At 42.9% G+C, this 16,438-nt stretch overlaps 1 protein-coding gene across 2 annotated transcripts in view; it reads left to right on the top strand.

Moving 5' to 3' along the window:
• Nucleotides 1–4,619, top strand: part of NUAK1 (NUAK family kinase 1) — a 51,173-nt gene extending 46,554 nt beyond the window's left edge. For both annotated transcript variants that reach the window (XM_005507605.4, XM_065039143.1), the window contains one exon: nt 523–4,619. In XM_005507605.4, the coding sequence (XP_005507662.3) occupies nt 523–1,676 (1,154 nt within the window). In that variant the 3' untranslated portion in view covers nt 1,677–4,619. The remainder of the gene's footprint in view (nt 1–522) is intronic.
• Nucleotides 4,620–16,438: the final 11,819 nt, after the last annotated feature.

The following is a 16,438-nucleotide window of genomic DNA, read 5'->3' as shown; positions in this document are numbered from 1 at the left end:
CATCCATGTATATATTAAATCTAAATGAATATTTATCTTCTATCATTTTTTGCCATCCTGTTCAGTTTTATGCCTTCTTGCTCTCTTTATGAAAATATGCCTTTAAATTATACAGAAGACTACACTGTTTATGGAAAAAGTAAATACAAAACCAATAATGTGTAGATCATCCTAATTATCCCAGTTCCTCTTTGTTTTCCTTTAAGTTTAGAGATTATTAGAGTTGATAGGTTGGTGACTTCCTTCAGTAATATGGAACTATTCACTGACTAATACAGTACAAGTATTAATTTCTTTGATAACCCAGTGTACATTTCCCAGGGTGAATAATATTCTTTTGATAAGAGGTAGTACTCAAATGCAGTTTCCAACATTGATGGCCAAAGCCTTGCCCCATTCATTTCTCCTGTTGTAAGCAACATTAGTTTTGCTCATTTGATTGGCTTCACACTTCCATTTCAAACTGACAAAAGTAAGAGTGCCCATATTCTAAATATTTTATATTCCGTTCTTCGTCCGTAGATGCTCGTGGTCTTATCAGATGGATGCTAATGGTGAACCCTGAACGCCGAGCAACCATTGAAGACATTGCCAACCACTGGTGGGTTAACTGGGGCTACAAGAGCAGTGTTTGTGACTGTGACGCCATGAGGGACTCAGAGTCCCCATTGCTGGCAAGGTTCATTGATTGGCATCACCGTTCTACTGGCCTCCAACCAGAGACTGATACCAAAATGAAGTGCCTTTCTAAGCCCAAAGGTCCTGAAGTCACACTAGAGAGACAAAGGTCTCTGAAAAAATCGAAAAAGGAAAACGACATTGCACAGTCCATCCAGGAAGGAGGAGCTGAAAATGCATCCAAACCCACCTCCAAGAGACCCAAAGGCATCCTGAAAAAAAGGAGCAACAGTGAACATCGATCTCACAGCGCAGGGTTCATTGAAGGAGTGGTCAGCCCAGTGCTGCCCTCTGCTTTTAAGCTGGAGCAAGAGTTGTGTAGGACTGGTGTAGCCATTAAAAGTGTTGTGGAGGTAGAGGTAGCAGGCAAATACGGCACTAAGCAGTCTTCACTAATGCCAAAAAAAGGAATCTTAAAGAAGACTCAGCAGAGGGAGTCCGGCTATTACTCCTCTCCAGAGCGAAGCGAATCTTCTGAACTTTTGGACAATAATGATGAGACAGTCAACAGTGACACTTCTCCGGGGGTCACAGAGCCATCCAGAAATGGGTCTTACAGCCATTCCTGCAGGCGTAAGGGCATTTTGAAACACAACAGCAAGTATTCTACCAGCAGCACTGAGTGTGCTTTGATTAGCCCTGACACACCGACGCTGGAGGCCATGGAAGAAGTGGTCCTGCCTGGGGATGCGTTACCTCGAAGTTACAGTCGCCCTTCCAGCGTGATTAGTGATGACAGTATTTTGTCCAGTGACTCCTTTGATTTGCTGGATTTGCAAGAGAACAGGCCAAACAGACAGAGGATACGGAGCTGTGTCTCTGCTGAAAATTTCCTGCAGATCCAAGACTTCGAAGGACTTCAGAACCGCCCACGGCCACAGTATCTAAAACGTTACCGCAACCGTCTGGGGGACAGCAGTTTTTCTCTTCTCACAGACATGGATGATGTGACTCAGGTCTACAAGAAAGCCCTAGAGATCTGCAACAAGCTCAACTAGCAGAGGGAAGATGGAAAGGGAGGGAAGGGAGTTTTTCTGTGTACCTTTATGATGGAGTAAGCCAGGTCACTCATTTGCTGACAACGGTAGGTTTTGCTTGAAAGGACCTGACTGTACCTACTTAGCTGAACTCCTAGTGAAGCAGCCCCAAAGCCATCTCACACTTCTCTAAGTTTGTGTCCTCAAAATATTACCTACCTGGCCAGAGGAAAACCTTTGGTCTTTGAATATGGGATGAAAGCCCATCAGGATCTAGCAGACTAAAGCGTCAAGATTTGATGGCTTGAAGTCAAAGCTAGACAGAATTAAAACTGGAAGTGAGGGACACACATTTTGAGACCTTTGTCATTAATATTAGATTACCTTTATCAAGAGATGAGCTGGATTCTGCTAGACAAATTTGGATGTCTTTTAGAAACAGAGCCTTTATTTCCCCCTGAAGTTATTAATCTGGATACAGTGATTGCACGTTGGAAATCTTTGGTTTGCATTATGCAGGAGGCCGGGCTAGGTGGTCACCGTGGTCCATTCTACCAGGGTGACCTGAGAAGTTCTGAGCACGTTCTGGGACAGATAATGTGAGACTCACCCCAGAATAACCTCACAAGGTGTATGTGGACAAGTCATGGAGCAGGCATTCAGATCCGGCCCCTCCCAGAGCCGTTGCTCTTCAGTGAGCGGGAGGCCCTAAAATTGTTTCCAACTACCACGTCTACCAGCAAAAACAGTCACAGAAACTGTAATGGGAACTGGAAGGAATGGTTGTTATCAGCAGCAAAATGACCTTTTAAGGCATTTCAACATGTGTGTTCCATTTGTGACTCTTTCAAAAGGGCCATCCAGATGAATGCCCAGACAAAGATGGACCTAGCAAAGGGTCTCAAGGGTTAACTAAACCTCCAATCTGGAGTTCAGTCACTGTCAGCAAATGGTGCCACCTCGCTGTTAGCTTGTAGTATTTGAGGGTGACAGGTAGTTTATGACCAGAATGTTAGGTAAAGCAAAGGTTGTAGCATGTAGGAAACAGATAGAGGTCAGAAAGTTAGTGGGAAGATGCCTTTCTCCAAATGAAAATGTTTCTAGGTAGGTAGTAATGGAGCAGAAAGAATTGAGCAATGAAATGATAATGGTAGATTTGATAACAGAGTTAGCATAAAAACGCGGGCCTCTCTCTATGTAGTGTAGCTGGTTCCGCGCGTGCAATGACACCAGTTCGAAAAAAATGAGAAGGATACACATTTGTGTTCTCAGTTATATTTAAACATCCAGACTGAAAGCTTCAACTCCCATAAAGGTACCACATGGGTCTACTGGATTACCTGAATGTAAGCCTATGTCAGAAAGGCACTGTGTGTTTGACAGGCCTGGGCAAACTGGAATCTTAAGGCCCGTTTCAGCCTCATTTCCATGAGCACATAGCCCCTGGCTTTCTTGGAGGTGCACTGGTGTAAAGAATTGGCAGGTTTCAGCCTATGATGTCAAAAGATCCACAGCTGCAAAACTTAAGTCCACACACATGCCCAGAGCAGAGGAGCACGGGGCAAGCTCTCTTCTCACTCGTACCCTGTAACTGGAACTGAAAGTAGAATTTGGCCTACTGTGTCCAAAATTGTGGAGGCCATGTGGAAAGAGAATAGAGTTCCTCTGGTGATTCCCGGGGAATCAGAAATAATCCTGTAAATCGTTGGCATCTGGGACAGGGAGTTATTTCACTTGCAGATTCTTTATTTGGTGTATCATGGTACTTAAGTCTGCAGGTTCCTCCTAAAAATCAGCTGGGCTGCGAAGCATAAAGATGAATGAGCTTGAATGTCCTAAATTTATCTGCCTCTATGCAGAACCTTTACTTATTGTGAAACACTGGACCAAATTTGGCCCTGGAGTTAATGGTATTAATACTATGATATCTATGAGAGACGTGTTCTCAGGTGGTCAAGAGAAATTTGGCTCACTATCCATTTGCTCAGGAAGGGCAATTGCAGGTCATTTCTCTAGAGATGTGTACCTCTTTGCAGGATATTCAGACATCCCAGATTCAAAAAGGCCCTGCATGTGCTTTTTTTTAGCCTGTCCAAAATCTACACCCCATTTTGCAGTGTATTTAGTTAAAAAGTTTGCTGTGGTGCATTTTCAAAGAACTCAACATAATCCCCATGGCCTTTCTGAGGCAAAGATATGCTTTGCAGCCATGGCTTTTAACTCGTGCCCCGGTGCATAAGAGCCAGATCCTCAGCTGGTGTACATCAGCGTGGTCCCATTGACGTGACAGAGCATCCCGTCAGTGGGGTTAACGTTGATTGACGCCTTCCCTGCAGATCCGGTGCTACATCTTGAATGGATTTATAGAGGTTTTGGGAAGAGGGGAAGGGAACTCAGCCCCCCACAGCAGAGGAGTGAGGGGCACCCCAGAGGCTCGTATCTCCCGAGGCTTTTGCCCAGGCCTGCTTCCTTGTGTACTAATGTGAATGAGTGAGTGACTGCTTGCTGCCAAACTGGAAATGTTATGTAGGGATTTACTGGCATGTTACTGGCATGTTACATGTTTACTGGCATGTTATCATTCCTAGAAGAGAAGAAAAAAAAAGAAACAACAGCAAACTTGACTGCACATTGTTATTATTAGTGTTGTGATTTTTATTTAATTTTTTTGTAATACAAAGTTGACTTTTTTATTTGAATTTGTCCTTTTTTATTTATTGGTCTGAAAGCCATTTCAAAGGTATAATAATATATTTGGTGTAATTTAATTGGTGCAACATTATTTTACAGCTCTGGCCAAAATTGTCTGGTGTTATTTTTTGGGGTATATTTTTTTTTTCTCCCAATCTTTGGTTGGTTTGAGCTCTACGAGGCACACAGGGGAAAACGCTGGATAATCACCCAAAGTGTTTGTATTTTTAATCTGATACTGTTTTTTTATTAAATAAAACAAAATTAATGTAACTGTGAAGAGTCTCTCTCTCTCTCTCTCCCTTCTTCACTGTACATCAGCATAAGCTGAGGCCAAACCATAATGAACTTGTCATGCAGAAATACAGCAGCATCTCAGCACATTGTACCAAGTTGTTTATGCAAAGCTTCTTGGCTCGTTTGTGCGTTTGAATGTAATGTGGGTGGCCACAGAGACTCCCGTGCTACGAAGCATTTGGCACTGCAAAACACCCAGAGCTTTCAGCTATAGGAATGTTGGGTGGAGAAGAGCAGCTGACTGGGGTTTCTCTGCTGGAGACGGATGAGGTTGGTGGGCCAGGCGTGCTGCAGGTGAGACAGAGCCGGCTGGCTGCCCAGGCACCGCTCAGCTCATTGGTAGCCCAGGGACAGATAGATGCTCATGGTCCTTTCCCCTCTCTGGCCAGGAGATGGACAGTTTATTAACAATGTTAATGTCCCTGTTGGGATAACTGAGGGGTTGTTTTGGCAAAAAGGACTGGTGGCCATCCGCTGCTGTCAAGTGTGGGATGGTTTCAGTCAGATCGCTGTGAGCAGCCAGAATAATCAGCTGGTGAGAGGCAGAAAGGGAGTCAGTTTTCATTTTTTTTTTTGAGTCCCCTTGATAACCAGAAGGCTTTAGATTGTTTTTATTGGAAAACAGGGGCACATCATAAGGGAAACTGGGTGTTAGGTATGCTCTGGGTGCAGGGGGCTTGTTAAAATAGAGGAAATGTTTGGCAATGTCCAAATGTTGTCTCTAATCAAAACACCATTAAACTTCACCCTTGATGCAGCCAGCCAAGAGACCTGCGGTGTATATTCTGCTTTTTAAATTACAGGCAGTTTGGATTAGGATCCAAGGTTTGGATATCATGCAAAAAAAGGCTTCAATTTTTCTAATTAATTTTCTCTTTCTTGAGCTTTTTAAAGCAAGAAGCCGTGGCTGTAGGTGCTAGATTTATTCATTGTCACCACTTAACAACCAGTGGGAATAGAGGGAAAAAGCCAATGATGCAAAAAGGCAAACAGCTGTTAATACATTACAAAGGGAACGATTAGCTGCTCTATGCTAACTGATTCAGAAATGGCAAGGTATATATTCAAAGAAGTCAGCATGAGTGTTCTTGTACCTGAGGTGAATAAGGTCTAACTGTGTGGGTGCTGGGTGGTGGAAAACGTAATGCAAGTCTCTTCTGCAATAGCAATTATGAAGCTTCTTTTTTGTTTCTCCGACGCACCAGGAAAAAAAGTGAAGTTGAGGGCGAACCGTTTGTTTTGTTTTAGAAATTATGACTTTTAGAATGGATGGCTGTGTATGGTGTGTGTATGTGGCAAGCACTGAGAAGTAATTACGTACGTGTCTCTGCAACTCTGAGAGTGCACACTTCTGGGGTGGGGTGGGGAGGTGGGCGTCTAATTTTCCTATTTATTAAAGGATCTAAATGTACAGTGATATGCCTTAGTTGAAGTTATATAGAAAGTTTGTAGCCAGACCTGGTCTTCTTTTGTGCTTGCTCCATGGGGATTCCAACGTTTCTCAGGAATCACTGAATTTTTATGGATTGGGCAAGACAGGAGCAAGGAAGCATGACAAGAACATTGGGAGCTATGCAGTCAAGTGACAAAAGCAGTAGTGGTTTCTTCATACAGCCACAGATAGTCTTGTCCATTATAACTCTTTCTTTGCATCTAAAAGTTTACAATCTCAGTTTCTGGTCCTGCAAAACCTGGGCATGTGCACAGCGTGATGACGTCACGGATCCCTCTCACTTCTGTGGTAGGCTTAGAGAATCATAGAAACATTTTGGTTGGAACAGACCCCCAAGATCATCGAGTCCAACCATTAACCTAACACTGACACTAAACCACGTCCCTAAGAACCTCATCTACAGGGATGGTGACTCCACCACTTCTCTGGGCAGCCTGTTCCAATGTCTGGCAACCCTTTCCATGAAGAATTTTTTCTTAATATTTAATCTAAACCTTCCCCGGTGCAACTTGAGGCCATTTCCTCTTGTCCTATCACTTGCTGAAGTCCAAGGACCAGCTCACAAGGGTGGCACTGCCTGACGTTGCCATAGAGCAGCAGAGCACTTAGAGGACGGCACAAAAACTTGCAGGAGAGCCTGAGGCTGCTTCTTCAAGCTCACCAGCCCCAAGTCACTGGAGCAGAGGGACGTGTGCTGACACAGTGGGAGGCAGCTCTCTTCCAGTGCTGTCACAGCCTTTGCGATGGTGCCCACAGCCACCCCATAGTGCTGGCAAGAGAAGCAACATTCAGAGCAAAGCGGTACAGCACAATTTCCAGGCATAGATGTTTGCATTCGATTTGTAGTTGTGTTTCTTCTCACAGCTCTGCCTGGTCTCTATTTAGAGAGCTCAGGGACTGTGAAAGTAAGGTGCTAAACTGAGGTGAAGAGGCAGCATTTTCAGTTATTGCAGACAAGTGCATTTAAAGATAAGTTTGCTAGTGACTCCATGAGCGTGTGTAATAATAAAACTTTGCAACAGCAGAGCCTCAGTTATAGCTGCAGGGTAAGTCATAACCAGTCCAATGAAGGGAGAAGTCCAACACTCATGTAAATTCGGTGTGTATGCAAAGCTTATCAGTTTAGTTAAGTATTTAACTCAGTGATTCACGTCTCATTTTAATGAAATGCTTCTGGACACAAAACTGCAGGAATGCTTTTGTTGAGCCAATAGAAACTCCCGTGTTTGCTAGCGTGAGCCCAGGCTCTCCGGTACCTGTCCCAGGGCTCCTGCTTTCAGAGTTTCAACGGCAAGTTTTAGCACAGAGGAGAACAAGCCGTGTTTCCCCTGGACTGATGATATACAGTATCCAGCTACAGCTTTTTTTTCATTATTATCTGGTGGAGCTGTCTTCCTTGCCAAATGAAGACCTCTTTCTCATAAAAGACTGAGTAATTTGGCTGGAGAAGCAACGTTTTTGGACAGATGATCTGAGCATTTTGTTTCTGGCTACCTCTCTCTAGTCCTTACTCCCAGCCCCATATTTCCTGGAATTTCATCAGTGCAGAAAAACCTTTGATTTGCGTATCATCTGGCTACATAGAACACTGCACTTCTAAGTTATTTGCACTGATGCTTAATTGTTCCTTGGAAAAGCATTTTACAAGACAATTTTATGCATCACCAGAAGGCTCCTCGTCCCAACTCTCGTGCTGGGCTTAGAGCTCACACAAAGAAGAAGCGCACCAGGCCCAGGACCATGAAGGGATTAGATAGCTGACTGCCATCAAAATAAGATGTTAGCCACAGATGCACTTGTAGGTCAGGACATCACCACACGTTACCTCTTCATTCAGCAAAGCAGCTGTATTGCCAGCACAAACTCAAGGTTTTTTGGCACTGAGCACCTTTGAAAACTCAGACCTGAGCTTTCTCACTACGCGCACCCAGCGCTGAAGCCTTTGCTGTCAGAGACCGTGTGGAAATGTTGGCATCAACCAACCTTGATATTTTCTTTTTGCGCTTCCCCCTTTCATTTTATCCTATTTCTTTGACACAAATAATGTCCCTCGCTCTCTCATGTCATCCAAATCTCCTTTGCTATCTCGTTTAGTTTTGCTTTGTGGACTGCATAATACTGAACCTTGTTCACAAGGTGCTTCTGCAGCGCTAACCCTGGCCGTGGCATCGCCTCTGCTTTGCAGTCCGCTGGGACCGCCGGCCCAAGGCATGATCTTGTTTTGCAGCAGCAGCTCCAGCTCTGGTAACTTTTCCTCCACGGATGCAGAAACTGTGGATGGGACCTTGAGGAAATAGCAGGATGCTCTCTGAAAGAGACACCATGCCAAGAACAATTAAAAAAGCTGGTCTGCCAGGACAAATGGGTTAGACCAACCGAATATAAATCCCTGGAAGCTGGTGGTGAGATTATACCCTACCCAGCAGGAATCCACTTAGAAAACTGCGCTCCTTTCATAGGCTGGGAAGATATTGTTGCACTTAGAAATACAAGCAAGGAACAGCTGTAGAGGAACCAGCCGAAAAAGCCAGGTGGGAGGGAGAGTTTGTCTTGTGGCTCAGTAGTGACAGAGTTTATTAACAGGCCCCTCCAAATTTCAGCCTCAGAGATAATAAGACAAGACATACTTAAAATGGAACCAAAGGGAAAACAAATTCAAAACAGATGTTAGGAAATATGTAAATATATGTTTATATTTACATATAAAGCCCTAGCTGCCTGCCAGGCGAGTTTGCTAGGACCAGAGTGTGTGTCATCAGCCCAGCTGCACTGGGAATTACAAAAAATATTTCTTTAAATGTTCCTTCAAACTCTGTTGTTCTCTTTAGCTGCACGTCCCAGAGATTGACGGCTTAATCAGAAGACTTCTTGAGACAAGGGATCTGCTGCCTGAGAAGAGAGGATTGCTGAATTCCCATACAACCGAGTGTCACAAGGAATGTTCACTCAGCTCTGGCCCTTAGAAACCCCAAGGTAGTTAATCCCTTTGCGCTCCCAGGAAAAATTTGTGTCAGAGTGGAAAGGGGCAATGGGTAATGGTCGAGTACTAGATCTCCACATAATCCAAACTGATGTTGACCCAACCCGGATGAGCATCCAGCCTTAAAAAAATAAATTCATACCATTGTGAAACTCTGGTTGGATTTAGTGGGGATGGCTTCGGGTCCCATGCGTTCACCATTTGATTTCCCCATATGAAGAGTTCTTGCTTTTCAAAAGTGGTTTTAGAAATACCCGTTTCTGAGAAAACAGGTTGAGCTGACTACACCTCAATTTTTGGAACTGATGGCCACCTTCTGCTCCCTGTGACCTCAGCCTGAGCCGTGGTCACTTGGTGCTTACAAGGATAAGGCTTAGTGGACCTCGGGCTGGACACTTCAAAATGGAGATACGCCAAGCAAGTAACTTTGAAATTGTTAGCCTTGCCTTAGCTTTCTGGGGTCTTTCAAATCACTGACACACTGGGGCATTGTCCCTGCTTCCAGGATTTTGGGGAAATTGCACAATTCTTCGCCTGAAATGGGATTTATCATTAGTGGCGTTTTTTTAGGAAATCAAAATGTTGTTAATTTCTCAGGACTGGATGACTTGGAGTACGGCTTAGAGGACAGGGAGTCTCAGCCCCTTGCAAACAGGACACTTGCAAAGCTCCAAACAGCCCAGAGCTTTTGTTACAGTTCAATGAATCTGCCTTTTCCTAAGGTAAGTGAAGTGGTGGTGTTGGTCAAGTTTCTAACGTGGTCTTAACCCGGGATATCCCATAAGATCAGCGGCAATACCATGCAGATCAATCCATATCTGAATGGGCATGGAAATTGCCCTCCTTTGATGTTAACAGAGAAGGCACGAACAGCCCAGATTGATAGGTAGTACACGAACAAATTCACCTGGCTTATGAAGAAATAACTGCGGTGACCATCATAGTTTCTTTTTACTGAAGCCAAATGCTATTTTTTGAAAAATTCCAAATTAAGGCTCTGATCTGGCAATGACTTAGGTAGGTAACTATGGAAGAAACAAAACTATTGATGATTACAGAAAATGAGGCAGAGTAGGGGCTACATTTCATCTTGGTGAAAGAGCAGAGGGATGGTCTTTTCTTGCACTGGAAATAAGTGAATAAATCCATTTCCTCCTGGTGTTCCATTTTAAAGCTGGAGCACATCTACTGTTATCTCCCTCGTTACTTTTCTCAGGGAAAGTACAAGCGGTTACGTTTGCTCACAAGGGTTGCAAGTTTGCACTTTGTCATCCTTTGCAGCAGAACTGCAGTATATAATGGAGGATAGGAACCTGCTTGATCCAGGCTGAGGGAAGGCTCTTAGAGGCTCTCCAGGGAGCCCTGGTACAAAGACAACTGTAGCGTGTGAGAGGAATCAGAGCCCATCATGTGCTTGAATGGGGCTGTCAGGGATGGCTTTTGTTCAAGTTCTGCCACGCAAAGAAAGGAAGATTTGCCTATTTTCCCCTCTGACACAAGCACACCACCCAACACCTGCGAAATCACCCATGCCACAGAGGCCATCTCTAAAAATACTTCCAAAAATGCATGTGTTGTGAGAGAATCTGATTGCTTCAAACAGTAGAAAAGCCATTTTCATCAACACACTCAATAAATCTTATTTAAAACTGTGTGCATTCCAACATAAAGTTATCTAGCTTTTCTTCTGGCAAAGCTGGTACTGGTGAACAGGAATTCCCACATCTAGTTTACATGTTTTCCCCCCTTAAACCACTTGTTCTGAGGAAGTCCTGGTCAAAAGCTGAAGCAAGGTCCTCCAGTTACAGAAATGAAGCTGAAGTCAGCCTGAGAAATGAAACAAAAATTACATGACTTATGCCCAGTCACAGCTTGTCCACCCAGCCTGCATTGAACACTGCATATCTAGTGACAAATTCCCAGAAATATCGTGAGGCTGTACTGACTCACTGCTCACCGGTAGGAAATCGTGTTGGAAGTGTCAGCAGACTCTAGATTAATTTAGTCCTCTGCTCTGGTATATATAGTCCTCGCTCCTGGTAAACAGTCCAAACAAACATTTAGTTGGCTGCTTTCTGAAAGGATAGTGAAAGCCTCAGGGATGCTACAATTAGTCTATCCATTGCAAAGTTCAAAACAGAGATTTGATCTTTCACCGCAGAAATATCCACACTCTCTTTCACATGCATGTGAATAGAAAGCCTTTGTTCAGATCAAGCCAAGAAGAAATAAACTGTTGTTAGAAGGTCATTTCAGCTTGCTTCAAGGAGTGGGGAAGAATTACAAAAAATAACCAAATGTGGCCTTCTTACCAGTGATTACAGATACTGTCTTTCAGCAGAACAGGCAAGTTTTGTTCAGAATATCTATTCTTGTGTTGGACTAATTCATTCTAGGTTCAGGCTAGGGTTTTATAAAATGTCCAGTGGTTTCAGGTACTGTGGATCCTGAGTGTCCCACTTGAGACACTCTAGCAAGGTTTGGTTTTTAGAGAATGAGTGGTTCCTATGAGGAAACAACAAATGTAGGCACTTGATCTCCCTTGCAGATCTTGGTGGCTGCTTCTTTGAGTGGTGCTCGTCAGCATTCAGGAATCCTGCATCCAACTTACTATTAGAATAGGAAAGACTTCTAGTAATCTGTTCTGGATTGATATTTGGAGGTTTTGCTTGGATTTTATATGTCACCTTAAGATAAGTCTACCACCAGGTTGGCAGCAACCACGTTAAGCCCATCTTCCAGCAAAACGCCACCACTTTTATAAAGAAGAGTTTTCCTACAACTAATAAATTCATTTTAAAGGGCAGGTGAGGAGGTGGCACATGACATTTCAAATATAACCCTGCCAGGATTTCCCGTAGTTTAGTCATTTTATGAAATCTTCCCCCTTATCTTTCTCATATGAGGCCTGATTCAGTAAATTACTCCTATAAATAACTTTCACATGTTTAAAGGTAGGCCTGCCTGTTCCTTGCTGACTCAGGGGTATGGCTTTCTCTCTGACAGTGAAACGCTATCCAGGAAAATCCCCAAAGGTCAGTTTTCAGTATTATTTTTTGACATGAACTCAAAGAGGCTGGCAAAAGCTCCTCAGTAGTGGTTTTCTAGAAAAAAAAAAAGAAAAAGAAAAAGAAAAAAGTAAGGAATATTATATATCTGTCTTTCAGCAAATGTGAAGCTTTGGTACAAACCACAGCTTGCCTGGCTGTGTCCTGTTTTCTTCTATTTTGAGTATTTATTTCTGCGGATAAATGGCTTGCAGTAGTCCATCATACAAATGGTCATTAACAAATCAAAGCTGAGATTTTCGAAAACATTCAGCATAAGCGTAGCTCTGTTCTTATTCAAGTTACTGGCAAAATCCCCAGTGATTTTTTTTTTCTGCCCCTCAAAAGCCTGTCCTATGCCTTTGCTCCAGAAGAAAATTTTCCCATTTCTGCTAGGATCATTATAGGAGTTACTGCATAAGAATTAATACTTTTGCAAGATTATAATGGCATCCCTGATCTTCTTTTATATTATTATGAATTCAGAAAGAATTCAATCAGCAAGCTTAGTGATGGAGAGAAAAGATGAAGAGTTTGTTCCAGTACATCCAGGGTCCCTGTCAATTTTTAATTTTGTAGCCCATAAGTCTTCCCTGCTCTAGTGGACAGGTCATCCTCACCTACATCTAAAATGACTAGATTTATATGCAGATTCTTCTTTCGCAAATGGCATAGGTAATCTCCTTAGGCTATGGTTTAAACTTCTTGAAAAACCCAACAAAAATAATAAAGCTGACCTTTAACCTGCTCGATTTAAGTCCCAAAGTAAAGTAAGCAGTCTTTGAAGGAAAGAAAAGAGGCAAAGCCAGAGCTCAAAGCAAATGGATATTTCAGGGCATTTCCCATCCTGACTTTCCTCGATTCCCCACAGGCCACAGTGCGTGTCCCAAAAGGGGCGCTCACCAGACACACCGGCAGTGGCCTCTGCCACCAGCCCAGAACTTCTTGATCCAAAAGTGCCATCAGCCTCCCAGGTCCCTGCTGCATCACCCCTCCTGAATATCCTCTGCTCCACACACACACCTTGAGCTGAGTTACTCTGGGAATCCCCTTGGGGATTTTTTGTACCCCACTTCCACCTTTTCTTCTCTTGGAGCTTGCCCTGCTGCTGCATGTTGCTAATCAAGGGCCAGGGCACCAGGACTATGTTTTTTCCTCTATTTTTTCCAAGCTAGTTTGATTCATGGGTTTGCACAGGCAACAGCAAAGTCTGAATCTCAGCTGTCCATCATATGCCATGGTTCATTCTCACTGGCTCCCCTAAGATGGCTAATTTACACCTTCTGCTGGGGCAGGCAATTTATTTGAAAGGTAGATAGCCAAGCCCAGGAAGGTAGGAGGGGCTGGAGGGGCACAAAGCAGCTGGTTTCTGTGCTGGGTGTCCCTGCTAGGCTAAATGAAGGCTGTCTCATTTGCTGAGTTGAAGAGCAAGAACAGAGACTCAAACCAGGAGAGCTGACCTGCAATAACCCACTGAGGTAGCGGCCTCTGCTCGCTGGTTGAAGCAGATGGGGAGGCCAGCTTGCCTGCATCTGTGTCTGCTGGCTGCTCATCCAGCTTTCTTCCTATTCATAAAAATGAGTAATGTTATAATATTATTTTTATTAAGAAAAGACGAACTAAGAAATAAAACTATAGGCTGCATCTTCTGTGCACCCTCTCATATTTTTGATCATTGCTGTGTGCAGCACATTGCAGGTTGTGAACTCCTTGTGGGGGTACAATAGCACGTATACAGCTATGCATTTTTTATGCACATTTATACCACAGTCCTTAGCTGAGCACAATTCTGACTGATGTCATGGTTACTCATGCCAGATGTCTCACGGTGGCGTTCAGGCTTTTGCTCCGCTCTCATGATGACTATGGGGAGTGGTATTGGGCAGATCTTGCAGAAGTACCATCGTCAGGAAAACAAATGAAAATCAGCTAGGATTTTGCTTCTGTCAGTGAGTGAAATCTGCTGCTCAGAACATTTTGAGCTATTGTAATAGCGAAAGCAGCTCCCTCTCTTTTAATTTTAATTCGCTTGGACTTGGATCTTTCAACTTTTCCACACTTGCATTCCTTATGAACTTATTGTGAGCTGAACCAAAGATACAGGAGACCTGCAGAGCATGATTACTGTCTAAGTGATTTTGAGTGCAGACACATTCTCATAGGAAGAGCCATGAGAACAATATAAGCCGCTGGAAAAAACAAGACATTTTTTTCAGCTTCCTTTCAAATTGTAATTAAAGCATTCTGTCTAAATTCCAAAATTTCAAAAACTTCAAGCAGCCGTGCTGATCACTCATTTTGCAGCTGTATTTAGAGGAGACCAGGGAATTTGTAAATAAGAGGCCTGAAGAACAAAGACTTCTGCTCTCAGGAAGGATATTAATATTGAAGGAGGCCTATACTTGGGCATGCTTCTACCCCTGCTTCAGGGGATTTTCTTGCAGCGGGGATTTTCCTGCTTCATTTGGTATTTTCCCTGAAGGCATTTTGACTAGTCAAATTCCTCTTTACACTTTTTGCCTTAGCTATGGTATTTGAGGGAGACAAAGTGAAAATCTATGAATCCGTATGCATACAACAAAGGAAGGAGCTGCTAGTATATGACGCTTAAGGGCAAACAAAGGATTAGCTTCTTATCTGCCCCTTTTGCAAAACAGAAGTTATAGAGATTTACCAGACATGACTTGTATCTGTTTAAATTATAGCTTATCATTTAGAAAATAACCAACCTTGGTACAAGCACCCCAGTGGATGAAGAATCAATTGCATTCCTTAGGAAATTGTTTCAGTCATTTATTACTAATACATGAAACTGAGATTTTCAGAGTCACCTTGAGAACAGAGCAGCCTGAGTCCTGAAGGCAGTTCATCTTTGAAATCTCCATATGAACAAATTTCTTGAGCATTTCGACAGTGTCCCTCTGGAACGTGTCTGAAATGGAAAGTGTTATTAAGTCCCTGAACTCTTTTGATGTCAAGGAGAAATTTAAAAATGGTTGGAGAATATGAATACTCGGTGCATGTCCACTGTGTGCACTTAACCCCCTGTCCTTTTCTCCCCAAAGATCTGGCTGTATACTAAATAATGACTGAATGAGTAAATAGATATTGCCTGTAGCCAGAATCAATTGGTGTGTAAAACATTCCTCTGGTTAAGTTTCCACCTACTCCTGCGGGATGCATATGCTTCCCTCTTACTTACATGGATCTGAAAAATGGAGTTTGGGCATTGTGTAGCTGATGTTCAGAGAGTGAGTGCTGGGACATAACTTGTGTCAAACAAAAAGCAGTCCTGGATAACATTTTTGCAATTCTCTTTGGAAAAAAAATATCATTTTCCCCCATCAGTTAACAAATTTTCATGACAGATAAATTAATCTTCCAATAGAGTTCTACTGTTGCACAGTCTGTGTATAAAATGCGCACAAAATTCCTAATTAATCTCTTACAGCAATTGGCTTTGAAAATACTCTACAAGGTTTGAACTCTGCAAATATTAATTGATATAAATATTCAAAGGAAATCCTAACTTATTTGACAGTGAAACTAAGTTTATATTACAAAGAGCAAAAAAATTAACCTAGAATAGAAACCATCCCCGATCTACTGTCTGATTTTCTGACTCCTCTTCCTACTGGTATCAGTGATGGCGTGTGAAAAACAACCACAAAATATGTAGCTTCATCATACCAAAATGACACGTAAGTAGGAGAAGGGGACTGGATTTCAAGAAAGCAAGCTGGATTTATGGAGGAAGATTAAAAAAGCTAATTATGTTTAACTTGGCTGACAGACAGCTAAAAAGGGGATATGATAACTGCCTACAAATATTTGAAAGATGCAAAATACACCAAGGAAAGAGGGAAATCATTTAAGACAAAGTCTGGTAAGGCAAAACTTAGGCTGAGTAAAATGTTAACAATGAGACCTGTAAGACTGCAGAAAAGTTTCCTGAGGGAATTAGTTGACAACTCATTAAAAATACCTTGGACAATGTGCACTGGGGGTGGGGGCTGTGGGCAACAATCCTTCAGTGAGAAAGTAAAGGACCAGGGAGCTTCAGAGGCCACATTCTGTTCCAGTATCAGTGCTGTTGTTAATAGGTATGATTTGAAAGGTTTTCCCAACAATCTTTTTAAGGTAGGATGCATTTATATCCACCCTGATAAACAGGGAAGCTCTTTTAGAGGGAAATTACTCTTTTCATGTACAATCTGAAACATCAAGGGAAAGTCACCTTGTCTGGAGCTGGAGCTGTGCAACACACCAAAATTATGTCACGCTGACCTTCCCTTTCCCCAGGAAAGTTTCAGTG

The sequence above is a fragment of the Columba livia genome, chromosome 1, assembly GCF_036013475.1.
Source record: "Columba livia isolate bColLiv1 breed racing homer chromosome 1, bColLiv1.pat.W.v2, whole genome shotgun sequence".
Classification (NCBI taxonomy): Eukaryota; Metazoa; Chordata; class Aves; order Columbiformes; family Columbidae; genus Columba; species Columba livia.
Note: the sequence above shows the minus strand (reverse complement) of the source record. Positions and strands in the feature narration are given on the sequence as shown.